The 26,687-nt window shown below is 54.2% G+C and overlaps 1 protein-coding gene across 10 annotated transcripts in view; it reads right to left on the reverse strand.

Annotated features, from left to right (window-relative positions):
• Positions 1-20,769: 20,769 nt before the first annotated feature.
• Positions 20,770-26,687, reverse strand: part of TNS1 (tensin 1) — a 181,496-nt gene continuing 175,578 nt past the window's right edge. For all 10 annotated transcript variants that reach the window (XM_030327639.1, XM_030327638.1, XM_030327637.1 and 7 more), the window contains one exon: positions 20,770-25,516. In XM_030327639.1, coding sequence (XP_030183499.1) covers positions 25,372-25,516 — 145 coding nt within the window. In that variant the 3' untranslated portion in view covers positions 20,770-25,371. The remainder of the gene's footprint in view (positions 25,517-26,687) is intronic.

Consider the following 26,687-nt stretch of genomic DNA (forward strand, 5'->3'; position numbering starts at 1 on the left):
AGATGCCCCTGATCACGAGGCCCAGCCGGTCCCCAGTGACTGGGGGAGGACAGCTTCCATTTCTGTTTGGACTGTCAAAGTGAGGGGCTTGGTTAGCAGGCACTCTAATCCCATTAGATACCCCAGGGAAGAGGTTTTTTCTGGACAAATAATCCTCAGAAGTGCTCCCACTGTATCAACTCTCTTGAAGCCTCCCACTTCCCCTCGCAGGCACACGAAGCTTTGAAGATCCCCATCAAATGAGGCTCATGCAGGTGACTGTGACCTCCTCCTGCTCACCACGGGACCCTCACTAAGGCTGCACAGATAATGGAGACAATACACAAAAAGCCCTCTCAAAGACAAATGCCCAGACAAGGGTGGAGGTGCAAATCCAAAGATGGAGAAAAAAGAGTTCACCTTCAGGGACTCCCGACTGCCTGCACCTGCGATATAGTCTCGGTGGCAGGTGTCTGGGCTGCAGCCAGGGGCGGGGCTCAGAGGCCAGAAGCGGCAGGTGCCTGAGTGTTATGGCGGAAAAGGTTTCTTGAGGTCAATGAGCATATATATGGTCAGGCTGGGTCTCCTTGGTGAGCAGCGTGGACTCCCCTCCCTCCTCTAATTCTGGCCTCATTCAACCTTTTCGAAGCCTCCAAGTCCAGAAGCCTGCCCCGTCCCCACCAAGGCAGGTGGCAGAAACTTCCCAGGCTCCCGTCCCAGCATCGTCCTCACCCAGGCCAAGCCGCTCACATGAATCAAGAGGGAGATGATGGTGTACCTGTTTCGTCTGTGAGGATTCCTCCTTCGCGAGGCAAGGGCCCCTGCCGTCCTCAGTTTATGGATCAAAATACCATGCAGGGGCATTTCTGGCCTGCCCCGCCAGGTGGGAGAGCCCTCCTTCCTGTCACCTTCCTCTTCCTTTCCCAGAACACTACTTTATGTGATGATGCTTGTCTCCTTGGTAACGGTTGGCACTCCCCCTTTCTCTCTCCCTCTCCGTCTCTCAGTGTCTCTCTCTCTCTCTTTCCCTTTAATTCAGTGCGCCCTCTCACGGTGAGGCGAGCATCTAAGAGGTCTTCTGTCCCTGGTGCTAAAGCTGTGCCCTAGGATGTTAATAAGTGTTTCGTGACAAGTGTCCCAGGTCCCTAGCCTGGTGTTTGGGAGGCTCTGGGCCAAGAGGAGCTGAGCAGAGACACTCAGTGGTCGTGCACGCGGGCTCTGCAGACAGAAGGCTGTGCGGCCCCAGGCTCCTGACGCCCCTGCTTGGGCCTTTATGTTGTTAGTCTTGTGAAATGGACATTGCAAGTCTGTCGTGCACATTAAGTGAGATGCATAGAAAGTCACTTAGCGTGGAGCACTCACATTAGCTCTTTTGTTTGTTTCAATTTTTTTTTTCAACGTTTATTTATTTTTGGGACAGAGAGAGACAGAGCATGAACGGGGGAGGGGCAGAGAGAGAGGGAGACACAGAATCGGAAACAGGCTCCAGGCTCTGAGCCATCAGCGCAGAGCCTGACGCGGGGCTCGAACTCACGGACCGCGAGATCGTGACCTGGCTGAAGTCGGACGCTTAACCGACTGCGCCACCCAGGTGCCCCTCACCATTAGCTCTTAATGTCCTTCTGATTCGAGGCAAGCGGAGGCCTCCAGGCTCCCTAGAAAAATGGGCAGTACCACGGGCAAACACCCCCCGCCTTTGTGGTCCGGCAAAGACAGTGAGGAATGGTGGGAACTTCAGGCAGGAGAGAGGGGAGCGCAGCCCCGTCACCGGGCTGACGGGACACACGTCGGGGCGGATCCTCACTACCCCATTTTACAGATGAAGAAGCTGGGGAAAGAACCAAAGCTTTTCACCAGCTGGGCTCTGAGCCCCAAACCCAGTGACCTGGCCACTTCCGCAGAATAACTTGCAAGTTTAGCATAAATCCCTCGGTTGGGGGGGGGGGTGGTGCTGGGAATGGTGACTGGAGAAGGAATCAGGAGGGGTCGGGGAACACCCCCTCCACTCACCTGACCCCCAGCAAGTCTCTGCCTGGGTGCCAGGCCTCCATGCTGACCAGTCCCATGATTCCCCCAGCTTCGGGTTTTTTCCAAATTCTGCCTTCTCCCCTCTCCCTCCCCCTGGAAAGCCATCTCAGGCAGGCCTCTCCCAAGCCTCTGTTCACAAAATTATAAGCTTCCTTTGTCCCCAGCCTCCTCTGGTTACAATAATACTCGTCGGCTCTCTGGAGCTTTCAGGGACATGGAAAATGTGACTTCACCCCTCAAGGATTTTCTGCTTTAACAAAATGGCACTGGGGAAAGAAAAAGAACGTCTCTGTCCATCCTTGATAGGGAAGGCACCAGAGCTCCCACTGCCCAGCCCAGAGTTAGGACCAGAAGCCCCAGAGGGTCCGGCAGAGACGGACGAGGGACCCTCGCTTCCCCCACAAGCTGGGTGGGCTGATCAGGGGAAACAGGGTGGGACGGGCTCGCTGCAGAGAAGTGTGGAAAGCAGGAAACTGAACTCATCCTGCCTTGCATTCCTCATCTGCCTAATTGATTCTTTCTGCACTCCGTTATTTATTCAGTTCTAGGTGCTTCAAGTGAGGTGGCTCTGGGCTCCAGCCACCCAGGCTGGGTGTCCGGGCCCTGCCACTTGCTAGCTTTTTTACTTTGGGTAAGGGACTTCACCTCTCTCAGCCTCATCTGTAAAATGAGACAACACAGCACTGGCCGTTGCACAGATTAATGAGATAATATGCTCGGAGGGCTTATAAGCATGCCAGCAGATTGTAAGTACTCAGTGACTGGTGGCTATTCATGTGTCTTTCATTCCTGAACCTTTCCCACTAGAACCGATGTGCCAGTGCTGGACTGAGCAGTACCTTCTCCAGGCACCTGCAGTCTGGAGACCTCGCCTTGGCCTCTTGAGGCCATGCCCGTGGGATTGGGCCTCGAGCAATGGGGAGGTGTCGATAGGTAGGCTGGCAGCTAAGGAGAAGGGCTCAGTGCGCATTCGCTGTGGACAAGTTGTGTAGGGGATCCGGAAGACTCAGAACTAGCAATTATAAATCGTTTCTACAATTTGAGGGATGCAAAATATGTCATTTTAAAAATGTCTTTGAATCAAGGTCGAGCTGTCTCTGAGCTCCCATACCACCTGGAGGCAGGGAATTCAGTCTCAGTGAGACACCTGCCCAGCCTCTCTCTCACCACCATCATGAGAAGGGAAGCACGAGGGGTCACTGGCCACTTGTCCCCAACGGTTACTGCTGAGAGCCCGTTCCAAGGCCACAACTGCCCCCAGGATCCCAGGGCTCTGAGGTTTCTGAGCCACCGAGTGCCAGGGAAACCCCGATCCCAAAACACATCAGGCAGTCCACCCGAGGTCCTGTCCACCCTGGGCACAGCCAGGTGAGAGGGCATAGGTCCACAGGGACTCTACCCTCAGAGGGATCACCTCTCAAAGAACTCTAGCCTCCAGAAAAAAATAATAGAATAGAATGAATAGAATAGAATAGAATAGAATAGAATAGAATAGAATAGAATTAAGTTAAATTAAATTAAGTTAAAAAGTGCCAGAAAAGACTGGTATGTGTAAGCCCTCCCGGCACTCGCCCTGCAACAGAGGCTCCCACAGGAGCAGGCTGTCTGACATGGGAGCTGGGGACAGTGCAGGGAAAAATACAAGAACAGAAAACAAACCCCCCCTTCCTCACACAGATGGATGACATGGCCCCACCTGCAAAGAGGGGCTTCCAGGGGACACACCCTCTGCACCCCTGCAAGCCCCGCCCCTTTACCGCAGGCAAGCCATGGTGGTGATACCTCAGGGCAAAAGGAGCGCTCCAGGAAGCTAAATCGTGCTCCCCTGAGCTTTCCTGATGCCTGCACTCTCGCTGTCCCCTATGCACAGGTGTCCTGGAAAGATCTGCCACGTGGGATCGTTGGCTTATCGCTGTGACCTCGCGGACATCAGGGTGACAGCAGACTAAGTGTTTGGGAAGCCGCGCGGATCTGGGAAAGGAATCTGGAATTTATTTAGGATCTACTATGTACCGGGTGGTCTCACAAACATCCTCCCTATTCGATACAACTGCACAAAATGAGTGCTGTCCCTGCCTGGTGATGAGAAGGAAACAAAGGTCCCACAGGGAGAAGAGTCAAGGTCACAGAGTTGTCCCAGCGGCTCTGAGAAGTAGTGATGGGGCCAGATTCCCACAGGTGAGCAGAGAAGCACCATCCAGGGTCCCTGGTGCCTTTGCACGGGACCCACAACTCAGATCATTTCGAGAGAAACCTTCGCTGAAATGAAAATTCAGATTTTAAAAATGCAATTAAAGCATTGTTGTTGGTAGCAGAAAATAAAACCTCTCCATTTTGCCCCACCTGGCCCCCACCTCAATCACTGGCCTGGAATCTTTTTGATTGTTTGTTTAGTTTTATTTATTTTTGAGACAGGGAACGTGAGCGAGCCAGGGAGGGGCAGAGAGAGAGAGGGAGAGAGAGAATCCCAAGCAGGCTCCAGCACCGTCAGCACAGAGCCTGACCCTGGCTCATCTCAGGACCGAGTTCAGGATCAAGAGCTCCTGAACCCAGATCTAGAGTTTAACGCTCACCTGACTGAGCCCACCTGGGCCCCCCCCCCCCCCCCGTGCCTAGAATTTTAATTCTTTTAAATGAGCATAGAAATATCTAAAGAGATGACCCAACAGTGCTGAGACACAAAGGACCAGACTGTCCAAAATGGAAAGGCCCCTCATTGTCCAATGAAAAAACTGAGGTCCAGGTGACAGGAACGACCTGCCCGGGGTCGGGCACTTGAGCACACATCTGGCCACGGCTGCGCGCACGCGCGGCGCACACACACACACACACACACACACATGCAGGCCTGCCCAGCGCACACCGGTGCCTCGACCGCACGTACACACGCAGGTCCCGCTCCTCGAGCCCACCCCTCACCCCCCAGGGCCGCTGTTCTGCTCACATGTTGGTAAAGACTGCCCCTGGTGGGCATCGGAGTCATTTCACACCTGCAGGCTGGCATCCTGAGTTCGTTTTAGGTCCTCCTTCTAAGAAAGCCCCAGTTTGCTCTGCGACTGGACTCGCACCAGTGTGGTCCGGGGTCCCTCAGGGCCAGAGAAAGATAAAGCAGAGACTTGGTGCTGCAGTCAGGGTGCCCAGGAGGCTGATTCTGAGGTGGAGAGGGGCAAGCAGGAAGTTTATGGGGAGCATTCTAGGGACCAGCGTCTGGACTGGAGAGGGTACCAGCGGGCGGGTGACCCGTAGGAGCTGACCCCACAGGAGCACTGAAGCTGGAATGGCCCCTCATCCAGATTTACCAGACTTTAGCAACATAAAAATAAAGAATATAGGCTGCTCATCTAAACTGAATTTCAGATATACGGTGAATAATTTTTAAGCTAGTGCCCCATGCAGAGGGTGTCTGGGCAAGAGGGGTGCAAGTTAAAGGCAGGAGCGAAGCAGATTGGTTATGCAGTGAGAGGGGATAAATAGGGAATACACTGAGAATAATGGGAGCCACGTTTCTCACTAGGAAATATGGAAAAGGAGAAAATGGGAATAAACGCTGGGGAAGTAGATATATTGGTGTGAGCTCAGCTTTCAATGTAAGGAGATACAAAGTGGATACCGATGTAAATGTGTGTGTGTTTGGCTATAGATATGTTTGAATATATACATGTATATATATATATATATATACACATATAGCTTGAATATTGTTAACTATTTTGGATGGAAGAGGCTAGAAGACTGACAGCTATGTTTCCCAATGTCCCTTGCAGCTAGCGCCTTCCATGTGATTTACACTCTGCCAACCGGGTGCACTCGAGGTTTTTCCAAGCAGACGTGGGGTTGTTACCGCTGGTGCTGCTTCGGGCTGGTGCACACGGCAGCGGAAGGGCCGGAATAGTCTGTGCGCAGCATCAGCAGAAGCCAGGTTCCCAGTGACCAGCTTCAGGGGCGCCCAGGCGGGGCTGGGAGCTGCCCTCCTGCCGCTGATGGGTTCAGAGCAGGTCTGCGTGGTTCTAGAACCACCAGCAGCCGGGGCTTCCCCGAGACAGCTTCCTCCTCCTGGCAATGGGAATTGGCCCATGTCGTTCTGGCGGTGATAGCTCCTTGACTGTGACAGTCACAGAACCCCCGAGGACGGTTTCTAAAGCGGTTCCTGAAATTTAAGCGAGAGTCCTGTTTTTCCAGCCCTCCTCATAAATGTTGAATTCATGTAGTAAATTCTTCCACACTCAAACTACCTAGGGTGGCTTTGGTCCTGCATCAGAACCCTGACCGTGTGGTTGTGTCTATGTCAACCCTGGACATAGACATGTAGCTGTAGAACCAGCTTATGAAGAAGCCGCTGGAGAGAATGGGAAGACTACAAACTTGGTGATATACAGGGGACAAAGTTATTGACCAAGATTCACTGTTTTGTTTTCCTCTTCTTCCTGGGCAGCTACCCCCCTCCTCCCCGCAATAAAGTATGTCCCCGGGTCTGCGTTCCAGCCGATGGCATGTGTGACTTGATGTGTGCAAACTCCGGGCCTGGCCCCTAGGCATCGCCCGGGTTTGCTCGTTATTCTGTCCAGCCGGTTGAGAAGCAGATGATTACCATGGAAGTCCCCGTGACATGTCGTTGGATCCATAAAGCGTCCATCAGACCAAATCAATGAATTGCCTGCCAACCTAGTCATCTCCCCGCCGCTGCTCTGTGAGCAGTAAGTACACCTTTACCGAGTTCAAGACATGTTTGTCTCAGCATCTAGTATTTCTCTAACAAGTGTGGTAAGTAAAAGCACACGTGAGAAAAGATGAACGCGAAAGGGGAAAACTTGTCGAAGGAAATGGGCCTGACAGTCCTCAACTTACAAAACGAGGGAATCAAGATACATGTTTACAAGTTACAGAGCAAAAGTAAAGATGCATCTTATATAAAGTTCCAAAAAAGACAAAGGAAGGACTAAAGGTAATGATATTGGTAAGAGGTGCAGGGCAAAGGGAGGGGATTCTATGAGTTAGTTCTCAGCTGCAGAAAATGACTGGATAATCTCTAAAACAATAATCAAGAAACAGGAATATATTACAGAAGAGGGAACCACAAGCAAAATTTTAAGACGGAAACATAGGGGCACCTGGGTGGCCCCATCAGTGAAGCATCCGACTCTTGATTTCAGCTCAGGTCATGATCTCAGGGTTCGTGGGATCAAGCCCCAGGTGGGGCTCCGTGCTAACATTGCAGAGCCTACTTGGGATTCTCTCTCTCCCTCTCTCTCTGCCGCCCCCCTCTCAAAAAAAGTAAAATTAAAAATAAAAAACAAAATAAAGAATAAAACAGAAACGTAAAGCTCCATCTGGAAAATGGACTTGGGATTAGGACGAATGGAGCGGGGCTCCTGGGCCAGCTTCGTGGGGGTGTGAACCAGAGTGGGGGCAGAGCCCATGCTTGTTCCACATTCTGCCGTCAATGTCATGAAATCTCAATTCTCTATGAGTTTGTCTTTGAACTTGTGTTTTGTAAGTGGAGTCCAACGGGCCTAGGGAGCGTGCCCTTGAGCAGAGAAGAGGCAGCAATAAACTTGTCCACTAGCCTTTGCTGCCCATACACACACAGCTGTGGGCAACGCCCAGTAGGCCCAGATTCCGTGGCTGGCACTCTGCCCGGGATTTCAGCAGGATTCCATGTGAGTACAAGGCGAGCTTGTTGTAGGTACCACTGGTAAGACGGGCACTGATAGCCCCGAGAGGCCACACCTTCCATTTGAACCAGACCTTGCTTTCAACCCAGAAAAAAGGAATAGTGTTCTAATAAAACACACACACCAAGGAACCGACCACATTTCTTCTCATTACCTGTTACTTTTCCTGTATAAGCCAACCAGTCATGCTGAAAAATTATGATAGAGAAAAGAGAGATGAGACCATTGAGAGCATTCTTCATTTCTGGTCACTGTGTCTTCTATTCCTGGCATTTCCATTAGATTTTTTCCTATAGTTTCCATCTCACTTTTGAAATTACCCATCTGTTCGTCCATGCAACAAGTTTGGATGATCTCAGAAACATATTGCTAAGTGACAGTAGCCAAACTCAAAAGGCCACTTGCTTTACACTTCCATTGACAGAGCATTCTGGAAGAGGCAAAACTATAAAGACAGAAATAGATCCCTGGTTCCCAGGTACTGGGGGTAATAGAGGCATTAACCGCAAAGAGAGCAGGGATCTTTGGGGGGTGTGCGGGGGGTGATGGAATAGTGTGTGTTTTTTTTTAACAAAAAGTGTATAGGTTAGTGAAAAACCTCATAGACCTGTAGACTTATAATAGTGAATTTTGCTATATACCAATTATGTGTCAATAAACATTATTTTAAACACACACACACACACACACACACACACACACACACACATCTGCCATTACAGGTATCCCAGGGGAGCTGACATTTAAGAAGGTGTCCATATGAATGCTGGTGAAGGAGAGCATGGGAACTCTCTGGCACTATTGGTTAGGAGTGCGGATCCCTGCAATAACTTAGGGAAATTGTCTGACGATACCAACTGAACCTGAACATAGGCATACACCGTGACCGTAGGCCGTTCTGTTAATAGGCTTCTACCCAAAAAGAGATTCATAAGAAATGAACCCCAAGAGACAAGTACAAAAATGCATATAGAGCTTTATTTACAGTAGCCAAAGGTGGGGAAAGCACCCTATGATTGATAATTTATTGAGCTCCACATTTACACACACTTGTGTGTTGTACACTTTTCCAAGTGTATTTGTGTTTCTCTGTACTTTATGAGAAGGCAGTCCGCCGCAAGGCATGCAAAGCCTTCCGTGCTCCACCCCACCCGCCTCCGCAGCCTGATCTGCCTGCCCCAGCTGTGCTCATGCACCGAGCACTGATTCCCCGTGCAGATGCGCCACGGCCTGTCTGCCTCCAAGCCTTCATCCACTCTGTTCCGCTGCCTGGATATTCTTCCACATGTCTGACTCGCACACCCCTCATCTGCACGGAAATCTCCACTTACATTTCAAACCCAAGTCAGATAGTACCTCCTTCCAGAAACCTTCTTTCAACTCCCACTGCACACAAGCCTCCCCCTGCAAGGCCGATTGGGCACCTCTACTGTACTTTCTCATAACCTTCTATGCCTTCGGTCGGGCTTATCAACCCCCGCACCATTGACATTTGGGCTGATACTTTTTGTCCTGAGGGTCTGTCTTGAGTGTGTTAGGATTTTTTTCCTTTTAGCGTCCCTCGCCTCTCCCCACTGGATACCAGGAGAAGGGGTCCACCCTCGACTGTGACAGCGGTCACCTGGGCAGTCACCGCTGGCTGAGAACCACTGCTCATGGGCTTTAGAGAAATAATAATACCTCCTCTTCCCACACCCGATTCAGAAACAATCGCTGACCCGAAGTCAGGAAGACGAAGATCAAACGTTACTGACAAAGCTGATTGGAGAATGTGACTTCAGGCCCGTGGCCGCCATAAACTTGCTCATATGTCACTCGAAATGAGACCACCCCCCCCCATCCCAGAGCTGAGCTGTGTTGGACAACCACGGGGCCCCCGCACACAGATGCCCAGCCACACGGGACATGTCCAACATCCTAGCAGTGTGCCAGCCCTGAGGGGGCAGAGACAGGTAGACGAGCGCCCTTTCTCCTCCCAGACCCCCTGACCTGATGAGTCCCTCCTCCTGACATGAAAAAGACAGAGGGGTAAGGAGAGAGGCCAGGATATCACTCGGAAACCGCCCTATAGAGAAATGGTTATGCCCCTGACCCCGTGTCCCCCCCATCCCGGAGAAGGCTGCGCGATGGTCAGCTGGTCTCGTCGCCTGGGTCCTGCATAGATGGAGGCCATGGTCCAGGTCTGCGTCCTCGGCGCCTAACATGGGGCCTGGTTTATGCGGACAGCTCACCACGTGCCCCGTTGTCCTTCTAATACTTGCCACTCCTGCTGTTGTAATGTGCCTGGGCCCTTTAGAGCCCCAAATTCACTCTTGAGAAAACCACTCATAGCACTGAAGCCTGAAAGCCACCACCGTCTCTCATGAGCCCTACTCCTGGACATCTCTCGCAAAGGGAGCCTGCCACATAGGAGGAACTCAAAAGTGTTTCAACCTTGACATCCAGCTGGCTGCCTGGAGCCCTTTCTCCAGCCTTGGCCTCATAATACCACCACCATGGCCACAAGGGGGCAACATCCCCCTTCCAATGCCTCTACAGCCTAAAATCAACCCTTTCCCCAGGACCAGGGGAGGCAGGAAGAGAAAGAATGCCCACTTCCCCTCCTAAAGGAGGGAGGGGATTCTGGACCAGATGACTGGCCTCGTGGCCACAGCTGGATGTCCAATGGACTCAGATTCTAACCATGATGTCCTTGGCCGTGAGCTGCTTCTCTGCGGCTTCTCTCTCCCTCCGTCCCTGGATTGCTCTGAGACTTTCTCCTGTTAAGCCCAGGAGCATGCCCAGCCCCTCCAGAGTCAGGGCAAGTGACCCCTCCAGTCCTGTCTCGGGGCCTTCCCAGCTCTGGCTGGAAAGGAAGGCCCCACGTTGACCCTCAGTCTTCTCACCACACCCACCTCCTCTCCCAGGGTGTCACTGCTGCCCTCTGCGGTCCTGTTTCCCTGTGCCACCCATGGCCAGGCCCTGGATTCTCCCCCAAACGCAGACTACATCTGGCCTTCTCAGACTCTTGGCGATGCTTCTAGGTTCTCAATCATTGGACCTTTGGACCAGCCATGCTCTAAGAGGTCAAGTGACCTACGGAAAGTCCCTTCCCCTCTTTGACCTCAGCTGTCTTGCTTACAAAGGGCACATTGAAATGAGGGATCACCAGCTCTCATGAGCCCTGAGCCCTCTTCTCTCTAGGCCTGTCCCTTGATGCTTCCCTCACTACCTCCATCTCTCCTGTCTTGTTCTTCTCTGGTCTCACAAGGACTTCTGCCTTCTCCGGACCCTACCCTCGGTAGGCTCCTGCCTCCACCCCATCTATACCTTCCTGGATAAGTCTTTGGAAACAGACAGATGTGAGTTCAAATCCTTAGATCGGCTCTTGATTGAATTATCACTTCTCTGGGCCTTGGTTTGTTTATCTGTGAAATGGGGATGATAATGGCCACCTGGCTGAATTTACTATAAATGAGATCCTATGTACCTCACACATTGCAGGCAGCCAATAAATAAACTTCCCTCGCAATAGTCCATGTCAACATCAAACTAGACATCCTCCATAAAGGACCGCTGATATGTATGTAGCTTTATCATTACTGTCCTGTGTTACAAACAAGGAAACTGAAGCACAGACTGGTCAAATAACTGGCCTGGAATCGGGGGCTGGGCAGGAGCAGAGCGGACCGGAAGGACTTTCGGGCTCCCTCTCCCCCCTTACCCCACCATGTGCTTTGCCCCCCTGTTCCACGTGCAGGTTGTCAAAATTGTTGTCTCATCTTTGTTTTTCAGCTGGGGTATCAGCTTCAGTCCTGCCTCTGCCAAGTTGCCCCCATCACTCCTTTTCGGGGGGGGGGGGGGAAAGAGGTCTATTCAACTTCTTCATTTTTATTTTTTGTCAGATTCAGCTTCTCTTTCATAAAGACCTGGGACAGGTGGGTGAGACCGGTGGCCTGGGAGTCTTCGAGGGAAAGGTGGATGTTCACACTCAGTCTCATGGGGGGGGTCCCTGACTTTGAGAGGAGGGAAGTGAATTACCAAGTCCAGGGAATGCAGGCACCTGCATTCCTGGTTCCTAGACCAGGGCCCTGAGAACAGGAAGCAGCTGTTTTCCACCTCCGTAGGAGCCGGACCCTCCAGAAACCTGCTCGCACTGAAGGCCGAGGCACAAGCGTGAGCAGAAAGAAGCTACAGAGTGTCGGGTCATTCCTAAGGACAAGTGGGAACCAAACTCTTCATTGCTTGCCTAGGAGAGACCCCGGCCCGGCCTGCCAGCTTGGCGAGGGAGAACAGCAGGCCGGCGGCAGGGCGATGGGCTGACCAGCCTTGCAGACCCAGAGAGTCGGCTCATGCAGGGCTGTGATAGGTACCCAGAGACATCGTCTGGCCCAGAGACCCATGTTAGAGAAAAGGACACAGAGATTTCAGAGGGGAATTCTCCTGGCCAGCCCCAGTGTACCCAGATCTCCTGGCTGCTAGGTCAGTGCCCCTCCACCGAGCCACACACTGTGGCCTCAGTAGCCTCAGGGCCTCAGTTCCTGCCACCACGGGCCACCTGCAGGATCTCGGCCCCATCCCCAAGCAGGTCCTTAAGAAGATCTGGGGGGGCACCTGAATGGCTCAGGGGCAGCTGGGTGGCTCGGTCGGTTAAGCGTCCGACTTCAGCTCAGGTCATGATCTCAGTCGGTGAGTTCGAGCCCCACATCAGGCTCTGTGCTGACAGCCTGGAGCCTGCTTCGGATTCTGTGTCTCCCTCTCTCTCTGCCCCTCCCCTGCTCACAGAGCTGTCTCTCTCTCTCTATGTCAAACATAAATAAATATTTTTTAAAAAAATTTTTAATAAATAAATCAATAAAAAGAAGATCGAGACCAGCTCTGATCTGCCAGGAAGGGTGATTAATGATGAAACCTCCAGGGGCCTCCAGATCTATGTCCCCGCCACTGCCCTGGAGCTTTTAATAAACAGTCTGCATCTAAGTGCCCAGCTACTCTCGGCTTCCAGCTCTCAGTTAACTGGGCCTCTCAGGCCCTTGGAAGCTGGCTCAGCCTGTGGCCTCAGTGACGCGGCCAAGAGTGCCTGCAGTACCCCTATTGGCCGCTGGAGGGAGCCTTAGGCCAGGGACTCCACTGGGAAGCCGGCCACGGTCAGACCCTAAGGCTGGAGGAGAAAAGTTCAGATCACAGAATCGCAGCCCCTTCTGGACTTCCAGAGCCCCCCTTCGCCCCCCACGCATGCCTAGGCCCCTCCTGTTTTCTGAGGTCCCTGGTCCATCCACCGGGAAAGACCACAGCGGGTAGTTGCAGCCGGTCTACCGGCCCCCTTAAGGGGGGGGGGGGGGGGGCCGAGGGGAGGCTCCCTGGGGAACAGAGAAAGAGCAATGAGATGGGCAGTGAGGGGGACTGAACCGAAGGGAACCGGGAAGGCAGCGGGAAAGAGCAGCTAGGAAGGGGATGAACGAGAAAAGAAGGAAGGGAGAGAGGGCCCTGAGGGGGGAAACTTGAGATGTGACATCTCCCTGGGCCTCCTCCCGCCTGGCCCTGCAGAGCCCGGACACCCTGCTCTGGCGTCCGCCTCGTGCACCTGCTGCCAGCCTCCTCAATACCAATCCAGGCTTTGGGTTATCAGCGCTCCGGGAGCAGGGAGTGGAGAGGAAGAAGTGCGGGGAGAGGCTGTAATGCGAAGCGAAGACACAAAGGCAGCCGGCTCTCACCTGATTTTCACCTCCCTTATCTCCACTTGGGATAGAGTCCGGCTGGTTCTAGTCCTCTGAAGGAGCGTCATTCAGAGAAGGCTTCTCCCTCCCCAGCTGACATCTGCTGATACTGCTGCGGGAGAGATCGAGATTAGGTGTCAGCTCCTTCTGCCAGGCTACCCCAAGGAGGCTTCGGATTTCCAGGACAAATCACCTCCTTTCCCGGCCTCTGCCCTGTGCTAAGCAGGTGGAAGCTAGGCCAACCTGAAAGCAGGTGGACCACCTGAGAGCAGAGAGCAAAGCCCAGGACAAGAAGCGAATTACAGTGGGTAGCAGTCAGGGTTTTTGAAAGAGCTGCCCGCACCTGCTGTCTCTCTCCACCTCCTGGTCACTCATGGAGTCACCAGTTCTGGGATTATCCTGCGCCCTTTTGAGTCAGACACCATGCTAAGCCACTTGCCCAACCCTGTGCCCCCACGCTCTGCGGTCACTCTTTCCCCAAGGGAAGAAACAAGGCCTCACGGTCTAATTCAATGACCTTCCAGGGCTCATGTGACTTGATCCGAAGGGGGATGGCTGGACTGTTGATCAGCCATTTCTCCCTAGAAACTCTCGCCCCTTTGCCTACTAACACATGAGATCTTCCTCCCGTTCTGAGACCTCCGTCCTCTTCACGGGACCCTCTTCCTCTGCTTCCTCCCCACACACCCATGTGCCCCGGTCCCACTCATGACCCTCCTCTCTCTACGATGCCTTTAGATCAGCATGAATCTCACCCCACAAATGCATGACAATCTTTTCACGACTCAGATTATCTCCTCCATCACATAACCCTGTCCGCTAAAGTAGCAAGGAACTTCGGGGCGCCCAGTACTTGAACCTTAGGTAGGGCCGCGGCATCATCTGGCCTGCGTGGCCCCAGTGAGGCTGCTCTCTGCAGTTTCTGAACCACACCTGAGACACAGGGACCTCTGTCCTGCTGCCCTGGTCCTTGTCCTCTGTACTGAGACGCAGGACCGTCCTCCTCCTGCATCTTGTCACCTCGCTGGAGGTACTGTCTAGAAGTTCATACAGTCACCCACCCCAGACCCGGGCCCTTTCTTTTCTCCTTTCTCTGGTTCAAGGAGGAGCTTGGACTGCCCCACCTTAAGTCACATACTCGCCCCTGGACCACCCTGCTGTATAACTGGGAGGAAGCAGTCAGAGTACCCCAATGCACAGACATGACTACTGGGGGTCACCCCCGTATGTCATGGCCTTCCCAGGAAAGAGGACCACTGAGCCGTGCAGCTACCCCACATGATATCACAGTAAATTCAGGACCTTGACCCTTCACTTCTAAGTGCCCGGTGAACGTTTCCACCCGGAAGTCCCCCAGCTACTTCCCTCAACGCATCCAGCCCCAAACTCCTCACCTGTCCCTCAACTCTGTGTTATCCTTCTAACCATACTTCACCGCCCCTGCATTGGATCTGTGTTTGTTTTCCAGGTCTAGCCATTGAGCATGCCCAGTGTGGCCCCAGAAAGAAGCATAGTGTAGGCCCTCACCTCCTGCTTCTGGAGCCACAGAGGGGGTCTCCTTCCCACCGGCCCTGGAGTGTGAGCCAGAAACCAGCAGCTACGCCCCACACCCACTCTCCTCGTCTTCCTTTACTAATGAGTCCCCAGAACTCATTGGACAGCATCAAAGTAATATCTCCCAGCAGCTCCTTGAGGTCAGGTGATGGTCTGGGCGGTGGCAATCTGAGCAGAAACCATGTATACAATGCAAACAATGGACTGTGTCCTTAAAGAGAAGGACATGCTCTGCTCTTCCTCTGTCTCTGCTTTCCACTAACTGGAATGCAGCTGCAATGGCAGGAGCTGGAGCCACCTTTCTGGACCACGTATAACAAAACTGAAGGACCTGTATTTCCTCGGCAACTTCATCAGTAGAGCTTCAGTATGAGTTGGAGCCTTTACCTCGGGGCGGGGTGGGGGGGACTCCTAGCACATTTAAGTGTTTGGCAATGTGGAATCTGTTATAGAAGCTGAGTCAATGTCCTAAGGGATCTTGAATCCATTTCTGTAGCATTTTCCAGCTTTGAGATCTTGGGCAAACTAATCTCCCAAGCTTTAGTGTCCTTACCCACATATAACCTGTCTCCCGGGGTCGTTTTATAAATAAGTTAGATAACATCGACTATATTCTAACATATAGCTGGCATTCAACAGATGTTGGAACAGACAGCCCAGTCATCTTTGCAAAACGCTAATCTGTTCCCACCGCTCTCACGATGGAGAATTTTCAAAACCGTCTACTGTTCTTACAACAAACACCAAACCCTTCACGTGACCAGGTGCGCCCTGCCAAACTCACCCACCCTCTTCTAGTCCAACCTCCTGACCCTCCCCACCCCCCATCAGCTCCCTTGGGCTACACTGACCTTGCAGTTGCCTCACTCTTTCCACAAACATGAAGAGACGGCCTCCCACATGCCCGACACTGTGCCGGGGCTCCAGGTACGGAGCTGGGTCCTTGCTCTTAAGGACTTCATAGTCTAGTGAGGGGGGCAGTGGGGAGGGAATCAAGTAAGTAGATAATAGACAGAGCCGACATTATTGAGTACTTACTGTTTGCCGAGTGCTGTCCTAAAATGTTTGTACAGGTGGAGACTCTCAATTCCTACACCAACCCCCGAAGTCGGATAACACCACTATCATCCCACCCTGGCAGATGTGGAAACAGAGGCAGAGCGAGGTCAAGCCACGTGCTCAGGGTCACACAGCCAGTAGGAACGGAGCAGAATCTGAACCGTGACACCACAGCCTGTGCGCTTAACCCCTTTTCTATCTGGCCTTCCACTGAATATGAAATTAAAACCGCAAAACACGCTGCCCAGAGGAGGCACGTGAGGTTCAGGCAGACTATGTCCCTCCTGCCCCTGGACCTTGGCATGTGCTGTTCCCTCTGCCTGAAATATCTTTTCTCTCCTTTTTACCCAATCGACTCCTGCTCACTCTGTGGACCCTAACGTCACTTCCTGGGGGACCCCGTCTGTGCTCTCCCCAGACCATCAGAATCTGTTTACAAACTTACTGCATGATGTGCCTGTCCTCTGGGGCACTTGTCACGCTGTAATTATATATTAGCTGCTTCTTTATGTTCCCCCCACTCTCCCTTCCGTGCTGTCATTAGACCCAGGTGCTGCAAGAGAAGCAAACACACCAGTATTGCTCAATGCCAAGCACAATGCCTGCACATAGTAGGTACTCAATAAATATCTGGTGAATTCATTGACTGATTGACTTACCCTGAGGTCTCCACCAGCTCTAGAGCTCTGTGTCTGTGAGGTTTTCTCCTTCTCTCCCTGGTGGTCTCCTGCCCTCCTCGAGGACCCCTGCCCCACGCAGCCTCTGCTCCTGATGTCCCCAACCAGCCCGAGTCCCCTGAGGGAGGAGTGATGGTGCTCCAGGTCAGATTCTACTCATGCAGGATACGAGGCTGGGGGAGGCCAGGGGCCGATGACCTTGCAAGCACTCCCTGGTTTTTCAGGACCAACCCAGGAGTCAGGGAATGGAACGGGGGCTGAGAGGAGGGGTCCAGAGCCCGGACATCCTGTCTCGATGACCAGAGATGATCTTTAAACCCCATAAAAGCCGGAGCCGTGGAGGCGGCCGTACCACCCCCACCGCAGGCATGTGGTCTGGAGTCAGGAGCCAGCTAGATCAATATCGTTGGGGAGGCTCTCAGCTACGAGTCCTTTCTGCAGCCAAGCGTCTCCCGAGGCCTGAGGAATCGTGTGGAGGAGGCCAGAGGCACAGGAAGAGGAACGCAGATGCATATTCCTTAAGGCCCTACAGCCCGGCAGCAGACTCTAGTTCATCTGCACACCCGCCCCTCGGGGTAGGCGCTCTCCCCATTTTACAGATGAGGAAACTGGGGGCCCAGAGAGGGAAAAAAAACTTTCCCGAAGTCCTAGCAAAGCCAGAACCACGCCCAGCCATGCCTGCTTCGGAGACCCGCGCTCCCTTGACAGGTTACACTGGACGAGGCTCATCTCTAGTCCCAAGGCCTGGCCTGGTCTTCCCAGATGCCCAGATCCGGCTGGAAGAGAGGCCTTTCCTAGGCTGTGCCCGAGGCCACATCTGGGATGGAGGCAGTCCACACTCCAGCACTTGCAGAGACGGGAGCTCACTTGTCCCAGAGCACACTTGCCAGTAGCTCCTCCCCACTCTGGGCTCCCAGCAGCCCCCACCTGTGACAGTGCGGGCTCCCTTGTCCCCGGGAGGCCACAGGACACAGCCCAGCCAGCATCCCGGCCTCCCCGCATCTCCACTGCTCCAAGCCAAGCTGTGCCAGTCCCAAGGCTCCTCGAGGCTCCTCGAGGCTGCAGCCCACTGGCCCTTTCCACCCACTACTGCTTGCCCATGTCCCGCGTCCACTGTGCACCGGGCCCCTGGCCTGACCTGTGGAACTCAGGGGGGTACGGGTGCTGTCCCTCTCCTCTGACTGTGCCACTCTGCTAATTAGCACAGCCAGGGGTCAGCTCGCTGTGGGAGCAGCCCTGCCCCCTTGCTGGCCTGATACCCCTGGGACGGAGTCTCCACACCAGAAGGTGAGCGGGAAGGAGGTCGCAAAGGAGACACTGTGCAGCCCAACAGGCTAGGTCTCCTGTGTGTGCGTGTGTGTGCGTGTATGTGGGTGTGTGCATGCACCCCACCCCCCCACACACACACAGGTGCATTTGGTCCCACACCTACTGTCCATTGTTTAGAACCAGCTATATCCTTTCCATACTTTGAGTTGCTTAGAAACTCCTGAGACGAATAGTCATTTTCGCCAATGAATGAGGAAAATCCAGTTCTTTAAAAGAGGAAGGCAGAATGTTATGCCCATGAGGAGACATTTCAGAGCCGCTGGACTGGATTTCCCAGGCCCTTCCCTTCCCACTCACATCCAGAGGGCCTGGGCATGGCCCTGGAGAGAGACTAAGAACAGCTTCTCCTTCAAAGAGTTCTGCCTCAGGCTGGTTGGGGGCTGGGGCAGGAGGAGGGACATTTGGGCTCAGCTCCCAAGGGGACAAGGGGGCACATGGGGAAGGGGGCCACGGGGACATCCAAGCCAATCCAGAGAGGACTTCTTCCTACTCTGGCCCTCCTCTGGGCCGTTCTCCGGGGCAGGTGCCTCTGTCTGTCTTTCTGTCTGTGGGCACACACACCTGCCACAGAGGATTCCGCACGAAGAAAGGTCTTCCACAGTGGTTCTGGAGAGAGGTGAAAAATTCCAGTGCCCCCGCTGGACCTCAGACGGATTCACTTGGAATCTCAGGGTGTGACCCAGGCTTCGGGACTTTTCAGCCAAGTTTGAGGCCAACTGAGAGACTCCTCTTCTCTGGCCCCCAACCCCATCCCTCTGCCCCTCCTGCCCTTCCGCTGATGTTCCTGCCTCTTCCACGGCTGGACTCGGCCCACGCTCGGAACACCTGGAACAACCAGGGTACTGAGTTCCAGGCCCGGGCCCCGCCCCTTCCTAGCCCCGGCCAGGGCCAGGCTGCAGAGACACCACACTCCGGTCAGCGGGACGGGACTGCGAGGTGACGCCTAGGACCGCTGGTCTCCACCGGAGACCCAGACAAGAGCGGTCACCATCCTAACGGCTCGGGTGGTGCTGAGGCAAGCCGTGCACGGAGCATCTCGGCCCCTGGGTTTGAGTCCCAGCTGTGTGACACTCAGCCGGGCTGCTCAGACTTCGGTGCATGTGCGGATTTCTTGAGGGTCTTGTTAGCATGCAGATTCTGATCTGCAGGTCTGGGGTGGTGACCAAGGTTATGCCTTTCTAATAAGCTCCCGGGTGATGCCGATGCTGACAGTGCAGGGGCCACACTCGCATAAGGAATGAAGAGTCGTCAGTGTAATAAGGGGTATGAGGAGCGCTCGCCTCCCTACCCCAGACCCTCCTGCTGCAGCCCCAGTCCAGTTCCTCCTCCCCAGGGCCGGCCCCCACCCTGCCCCCGTTTGGTCCCCTCAAAGTCAGGCAGGCTCAGCATGTCCCTCTCCTCTGTCTCTCTCATCCCCTGCCCCAGGCCCAGCCTAAAGTAACCACTTCCCTCCAGAGCGGGGTGGCATCAGAGGGTGCCCTCCTTGCTCACACATCTGGAGCCCTGGTCCCCTCCGTGGGAAGCCAGCCAGACCACCCAGCCCCCCCGAGCTCCCCGTCGGACCATCACTCATCAGAGTCTGTCTTTCCCTCCTAAACAAAACCCCAACAGCAGCGGAAGAGAGATGTGAGCTAAGAAATGCATGGACTTTTTAAGGTTCACAGCCCAGCTCCGCCAATTATCAGCTTTGTGATTTTGTGCAATCTCTCAACGTTTTTGAAGCTCGGTTTCTTTCTCTGTAAACTGAGGACAAGGACGGCCCTTATCTCACTGGGTGCAGGTGCATGAGAAAACACACATACGTGCTCAATGCCGTCTCTGGCACTTAGCAGGTTTGCTACATGATCTGCCTCTCAGAAGCTACATGACCTCTCACAGCCTTGCTCTCCTTGTCACTCTGACGTCACGACACCTACCTGCTGTCCCCATGGACCAGAATGTTCCAGAAGCAGTCCTGTGAACCAGCTCCAGGTAAACGGGTTGGTTCAGAGTTAGTCATTATGACCCAAGCAGGGTCTATCAGAGCCTAAGAGCATTCATCCCAGCATCTAATACTTGCTTGAAATATTGGGAGAAAAGAGCTCTCTACAGGGGCTGCTGCACTGGAAGGATGCAAACTGGTAGCACCGAGTGGCCATATCCTGGAGCATCTGTGGGGCCACCCCAGGGATAGAGGCTGTCTAAAAATTGAGCCAACTCAGAACCAAGTGATGCAGCTAAATTCCCCATTCCACCGTTCGAGCTGCTGGACCAGTGGTGCCTCACTTCTTGGTCACGTGGGCCAATACATTCTTTCTTTTTTTTTTTCTTAAACCAGTTTGAGGGGCGCCTGGGTGGCTCCGTGGGTTAAGCGTCCGACTTCGGCTCAGGTCGTGATCTCACCGTTCATGAGTTCGAGCCCCGCGTCCGGGCTCTGTGCTGACAGCTCGGAGCCTGGAGCCTGCTTTGAATTCTGTGTCTCCCTCTCTGTCTGCCCCTGCCCCATTCTTGCTCTGTCTCTCTCCATCTCTCAAAAACGAATACACGTTAAAAAATTAAATAAAAAAAAAACAGTTTGAGTTTCTCTCCTAACTGAAAGAACCCAGATGAAAAACTCAGTGGCAATCAGAACCAAGACCTAGACGGTGGGGACGCTGCTGGGAGAATTACAGGTGAGCCGTATGCCAGAGGCATCCCTGAAGCCCACCCCATACCCGGAGCCTGGGTGAGGCCCCCTTCATGCTCACCAAGACGCAGCAGACCCCTTCCCAAAAAACACAGTTAGATAAAGGCACAGACTTTTTCTTTCGCTTTACCATTTATAAAGCCATACAATGGGTCGCCAAGAAACAAAGCAGCTGTACAGGGGCGGGCCAGCATTGGTGTAAAATACATTCATATCCAGGGCAAGGAGCACAGGTCAGGGTTTATACAAGGTGGCGGAGGTTATAGGCACGATGATACAAAATAGAAAGGATATTTCCATCTATATAAATACACAGCCAGGGGACGGGGAGGATGCCAAGTTATTGTTTCTCCTGCAGAGGGCCTGGGAGGCGGGGAGGGGGTGGCAAGGAATTTCTTACATTTGTTTCGAATGGTGTGTCGGAGGGAAGAGAGAAAATGGGGAAACATGGTGTGCACACACACACATGTGCTCAGTCTCATGCACAAACCGAACATGGACACAGAGGAGAGTCTCAAACTGTTTAACACTGATTAGAAAACAAACTGGGGACATTCCTCTGCAATTACCTCACTGCTGAGAAGAGCCCTGGTGTGGGAAATAAACGGAAGTCCTCAAACATGCTGGGCGTCTGAGGACAGAGGAGTCGGGAGGGAGCACCCCGTGTAGCCAGTCCTCACCAACAATACTGACAATCTAGCGATCGGGGCCCTCCTGATTCCTTTCACTGCTGGGTGATACTGACCCTGACATCCCATCGCTCATTCGCTGCCTTTGACCCTAACCCCGTGTTCCCTAGAGACCAGCAAAATATGTACACATATACACCCACACTTGCACACGCACGTGTATGCATCCGCCCCGTGTAACGCCAGCCAGGAGCTCCAGTCTCAGGACCCTGGGGCCTGGGCCTGGGTGAAGAGTGGCTCTGGGACTCTGCCCCCAACCTCTCCAAGGAACCCAAGTGTGAGGAGACGTAGGGGTGGGAGGCAGCCCTTGGACGGGGCATGGACCCACTTGACCTCCCCCAATCCTGAAGTTGAGACAGTCCGAAGAAGTGGGGGAGAGCCAGGAGGCAGGGACGGTGAGCAAATGCCCCGGGCCTATCCCTGTTCTGCTTACAGACACCTCCACACCCCCTGGATGGCAGGGGAGCCTCCCTGACCTCGGCTGTGGCGCATCAGAGTACCCCCCCTCCTGAGTGCCCTTTATAAGGATCACGCTTGTCCAGCTGGCTGCTGCCTCCTACAGGTCACACGGCCACCAGGCCCCGCCACCCCTATCCTGCCAGCCTCTGACACACCCAGGGAGTCCTCGAACCCACGGGAGAAGGAATCCACACATTTTTAGAGTTGCTAGGGAGAGACTCCGACAAAGATAGGGGTCAAAAGTCCCTTCCCTAGCCTAGGACACAGTGTATTGGCCCCCAAACACCTGGCTAGATAAGGGGACCAGGGTGCCAAGACTGCAGGGCGGGAGCATTGCAGTCACCCCTGGAGGTTGACCAGACAGCTCACTTCCTTCCTATTTCCCCTCTGGGGTCACCTCTCCATTGTTCCCATGCCCTGCCCTGTCCTCCTGTTCCACGGGTGAGGAGCCACCTGGACCTCTCCCTGAATCAGACAGATGTCAACTCCCTGCCCTCTTCCCTCCAGACACATTGCAGGCCAGCCCCAGGCCCCAGGCCGGCTTCAGACGCCTGGCTGGAGCGGGGGGCCGAGGCCTGAGCCTGCCTGGCGTCTGTGTCACTGTTTCGCCGCCTCTCCTGTTCTTCCTTGCCAACTTCCCCCAGACCCTTGCCCTGCCAGCCTGTTTCAAGACCAGACAGCATTCTCCTGGCTGACACACAGATTCAACAATAACAGCAAAAAGGGTTGAGGGGGAAGGAGGAGAGGAAAGGATAGACATTCACACAATAATAACAATAATTATTAAAAGTGCTTTCTCTTAAAGGAAATCTTTGGCAAGAATATACCGCAGCGCTGTGGGGTGTGTGTGTGTGTGTGTGCGTGCGTGTGTGTGCGTGCACGCATGGGTACAGAGACCTAACCTGTGAGACATGGGAGAGCCACGGTGTGCTCCCAACCAGCGTCTGACCCAAAGGTAGGGCCGCCTGGAGACGGGGGTACCCTTCGCTATCATTCTTCTGGAAACCCACTCCTTCCAGAGGGACGTGAGGGAGTGAGCTGATCAGCTTCCCAGGATGCCCGGTCCTTCCCAGGGTCACACTAGGCTCAGGCCTGAGCGGGGCGGGCTGGCCATGCCTGGGAGGTGGGAGCTGCTGGTGGGCAGTGGGAACGCACGTGTGACGGCCCGGGGCTGGCGGCCGAAGGGTCTACCACTCGACCTGGCCTCAAGCAGAGACAGGACATCCAGGCCAGGAGGGGAGAGTCCTGGGGCCAGGTCCAGCAGGAGATTGAGATATTTACAAAGGAAGTGGGCAAGGGATATCTCCTATCTGGGAAGAGAGTCGGGGTATGTAGGGAATGAGGAGGGGGGAGATCTGGGTATCTGGCTTGAATGCCTCAGAAGGAAGAGCACTTTGGAGGAACCTCGGCCGCCAAGTGCAAGGTTGTAATCTTCAGGAAGCGAGGGCCTGCTCCCTACCTTCAGACACTCTCCAACTCCCTGAAACAGAACGTCCACACAGATACAGCTTCTTGGAGGAGAAAAAACGCAAAAGACACACCTGTCACGCACATCTGTCACACACACCCTTGTCCCCCGCAGGTTCATCCACTTGTTCAGGCCCACAGTGAGGGGGGCAGCTCCCCTCATCTCTGGGAGCTGACTGCTGTGCCCCGGGCTTGCCAGAAAACAAGGGGGTGAAGGGAATGGACGTGTGCACCCCCTTCTCACTGAGCCCCAGATGGAGTCTAGGGAAGGCCAACAGTAGGGCCAGGAGACCCCTGATGGCTCCAAGGATAAAGGCCCCCTACAGTTCAGACCTCACTTATACATAAAAAAGGGACGGGAATTGGTTTATGCCCGGGAAGGCAATAAAGCGATATGGGAAAACAATAAATACTTCTTGTCAATTTACCTATTCTTTTTTTTAACCTTTTCTTATATTTTATTAGCTTACAGATTCTGTCAGTATGTCTCACATATATATTATATATATTTATATATCAGTACAATGCCTCTCTCTAGGGAACCCCATAGGCTTAAGAAGCCATTCAATAATGGAATCCCGGTGAATTTTCTACTCTGGCTGAGTGCTTGGGTGGTGGTCTGGGGGGTTCCCAATTGCCCAGATGGACTCTCAGCCCTCTGACCTAAATGCATTCCCTTGCCCCTCTGCTCCACGGGCAGCTTGGCTCTGCTGGGGAAACCATGGCAGGAGGGGGAACAGCGAGGCTTTGGCATTGTAGGTAGGCCATGTAGATGCACAGGAAGCGGCCCCAGGAGCTCTGCCAAGGGCAGCCCGGGCAGCCCAGTAAAAATCAGACCCAGAATCACCTGCAGAGGGGGCGACGAAAGGCCACCGGGTGTCTCCCCCGGGGCCTCACAGAGCAGGTTCCCCAGGACGAGCTCCAACAAAGAGACCCTGAAGGACAAACCAGGGCAGGAAGGCTTGATCCCCGACACCCAAAAAGGCATCAAACAGGTAAGCAAATCTGAAGAAAGGCTGGTCTGGGGCACAAAACGCAAGAATGGGCTGAGGGCTCAGACTGGCCCGAGCCACCTGCCCATACCTGCTGCTGGGCCACACGCCTCTGAGAAGACCCCCAGAGCTCAACCAGCAACCCCCTTGAGGGATCTCCTCCCCAAGACTATGCACACGCACGTCTGCACCTCCCGAACCAAGCGTCCAGCCTCCCTGTGGGGGCAGACCAGGGCTAAGGCTGCAGGGCGGCCAGCCCCACTCCTGCGGGGGTCTTTGCTGGGAAGGTGCTGGCAGCACCCAGGGCCGCTAGAGAGCAAGCGTGGGGACCGAGAGAGAGTCTGCGACCCCGTGATCTTGGGTACTCTTGCTGCCCTGTCACGCCCAACTCTCACCTTCTTTGGACAGTATGCACATGCGTGTGCAAATACACGGGGCACGCACAAGTCTATGTATTTATAAGTCTGGCTGAGAGGCACATGGAAATCAATACGTGAAGATGTGGGTGTGGACACAGTATATACCCCATACAGACACCCACATAGACTGTACATCGGAGGCAGAGTCCAGAGACCTCAGGAACCTCAGGTCTACGGTACTCTCACAGGCAAAAGTTCTGCCACTTGGTGCCCATGCTGGCTCTTTTTGGTTTGCCAATCTACCCCAGAGGTGGCCAGAAAAGGATTCTCTCAATTTGATTTCTCCTTGCAAAGCGGTCGGGTTAGGGAGACAGCTTTTCCATTTACTCCCAAAATATAGATCCTCAAGGAGTTGGTCTGTCTCCTCTGAGGAGCCCCGGCCTCTTGGAAGGGGGAGGGGGGTCAGGTGGACCTGGTTAGCGGTGGAGGCTTTGGAGGCTCTGCGGTATCCATCCACCCAGGGGAATCCAAGTTATCCTCCCCCATCTTTTTCTTTCTCTAGCTCTCTCTCTCTCCCCCCCTTCCCCTCTGCAATTCACTTCCCCCTCCCCACGTTGCACTTTCTTCTCTCCTTCTCCAAAATTGGCCCAAAGTCCTCCTTCTGGATTCAAGGGTGGTCAGGATTCATGAGTCCCCGCCCCACATGCCCCGTCCCCACTGCCATGGCCCCGGGCGAGGGGTGGCGTTCATCTCTTCTGGCCGGCACTCAGCATGACCTTGGAGACAAAGTTGACGATGGCGGAGGCGGGCTGGTTGGGGTCAAGCTCAGCGAAGAGGTGGCAGGCATTGTCGGTGGTGCTGCCCTGCTTCCGGGCCACGAAGCCGAAGAGCCTGCAGGGGCAGGAGAAGGGGGTGACAGGAGTGAAGCGGACCCCAGGCCTTGGAGAGCTGCCCCCGTGAGCGAGCTCTCCTCAGGTTGAAGTCTCTCGCCACTCTTCCCGCCTCTCCCAGCACATGAGGACTGGGGCACAGGGCACAGGAGAGAGGGTTCCTCTCTCCCTTCCGCCCCGCACCCCAAAGCCAGGTCCTGGAGATAACAGGGTCATTGGTTTTAGGTAGACAGAGATCCCCCTTTGAGAGGCAGGGGGAGGCGGAGCTGGAGGCAAATGACAAGACTGGACACTAAAAGGCAGGGAGGAGACCGAAAATAAAATGGGGACATTCCTAGGCGAGCTTCTCTCGGTCCTTCCCAGCCCTGCCCCTTCCTGACTGTTCACACAACACAGAAGCACATGAATAAAACGCTGTCTGCCTGTCAAAGCACTTGGCCTCAGACACCAGGAGGGGGTCAGGGAGACAAAAGGACAAGGGGTCACCACCACCCCCCACACACACACTTCTCCTGGGCTCCAGAGAACGGGAGGGGACAGAGGACCCCACACCTGTTCCTCCCTACCCCCCACTCCCTGCACCAGGGCTGGAATGACCTGGCATTCTCTGTGCAAAACAGAGTTAAAAATATGAGCAGAGAACAGAATGTGAGCCCAGGTCCCCTCCCAGTCGGCACATTGCTAATTAGAGCGAGATGGGGAAATCGGGACAGCTGGAGATTCCGATGGAAACCCCTCTCCCCAGGACTGGACCACAACAGCTAAAATTAGCAAAGTTGGGTCCTGCTTGCCACCGACCGCACGTATACACACACACACACACACACACACACACACACACACACACACTGGGCTTCCTACAGCTTTGCTCTCCCCAATTCTGTTTCAGGGTCTGGGAACAGCTGGACCAGAGTCTGGGGTAATGGCCTGCCCAAGTGAAGGGGTAGCCTGGGTCCACGGACCAATCCCCAGGACCTCCTTTCCAGGCTGGCTCAGTCTCCTCGGTGCAGTGGAAGGCAGTAAGGGCGGACAGAGGGAGCGGCTCCAAGCTGCCGCATGACAGCGAGCCAGCCCCGGCTGCCTGGTTCTGCCGGGGTGGAGAGCCAGCCAACCTCACCAGCCTAAACAGGGCCCGCCTGCCCTCCCCTACTGTTTACTTCAGCTCCGTGGCT

The sequence above is a fragment of the Lynx canadensis genome, chromosome C1, assembly GCF_007474595.2.
Source record: "Lynx canadensis isolate LIC74 chromosome C1, mLynCan4.pri.v2, whole genome shotgun sequence".
Lineage (NCBI taxonomy): Eukaryota > Metazoa > Chordata > Mammalia > Carnivora > Felidae > Lynx > Lynx canadensis.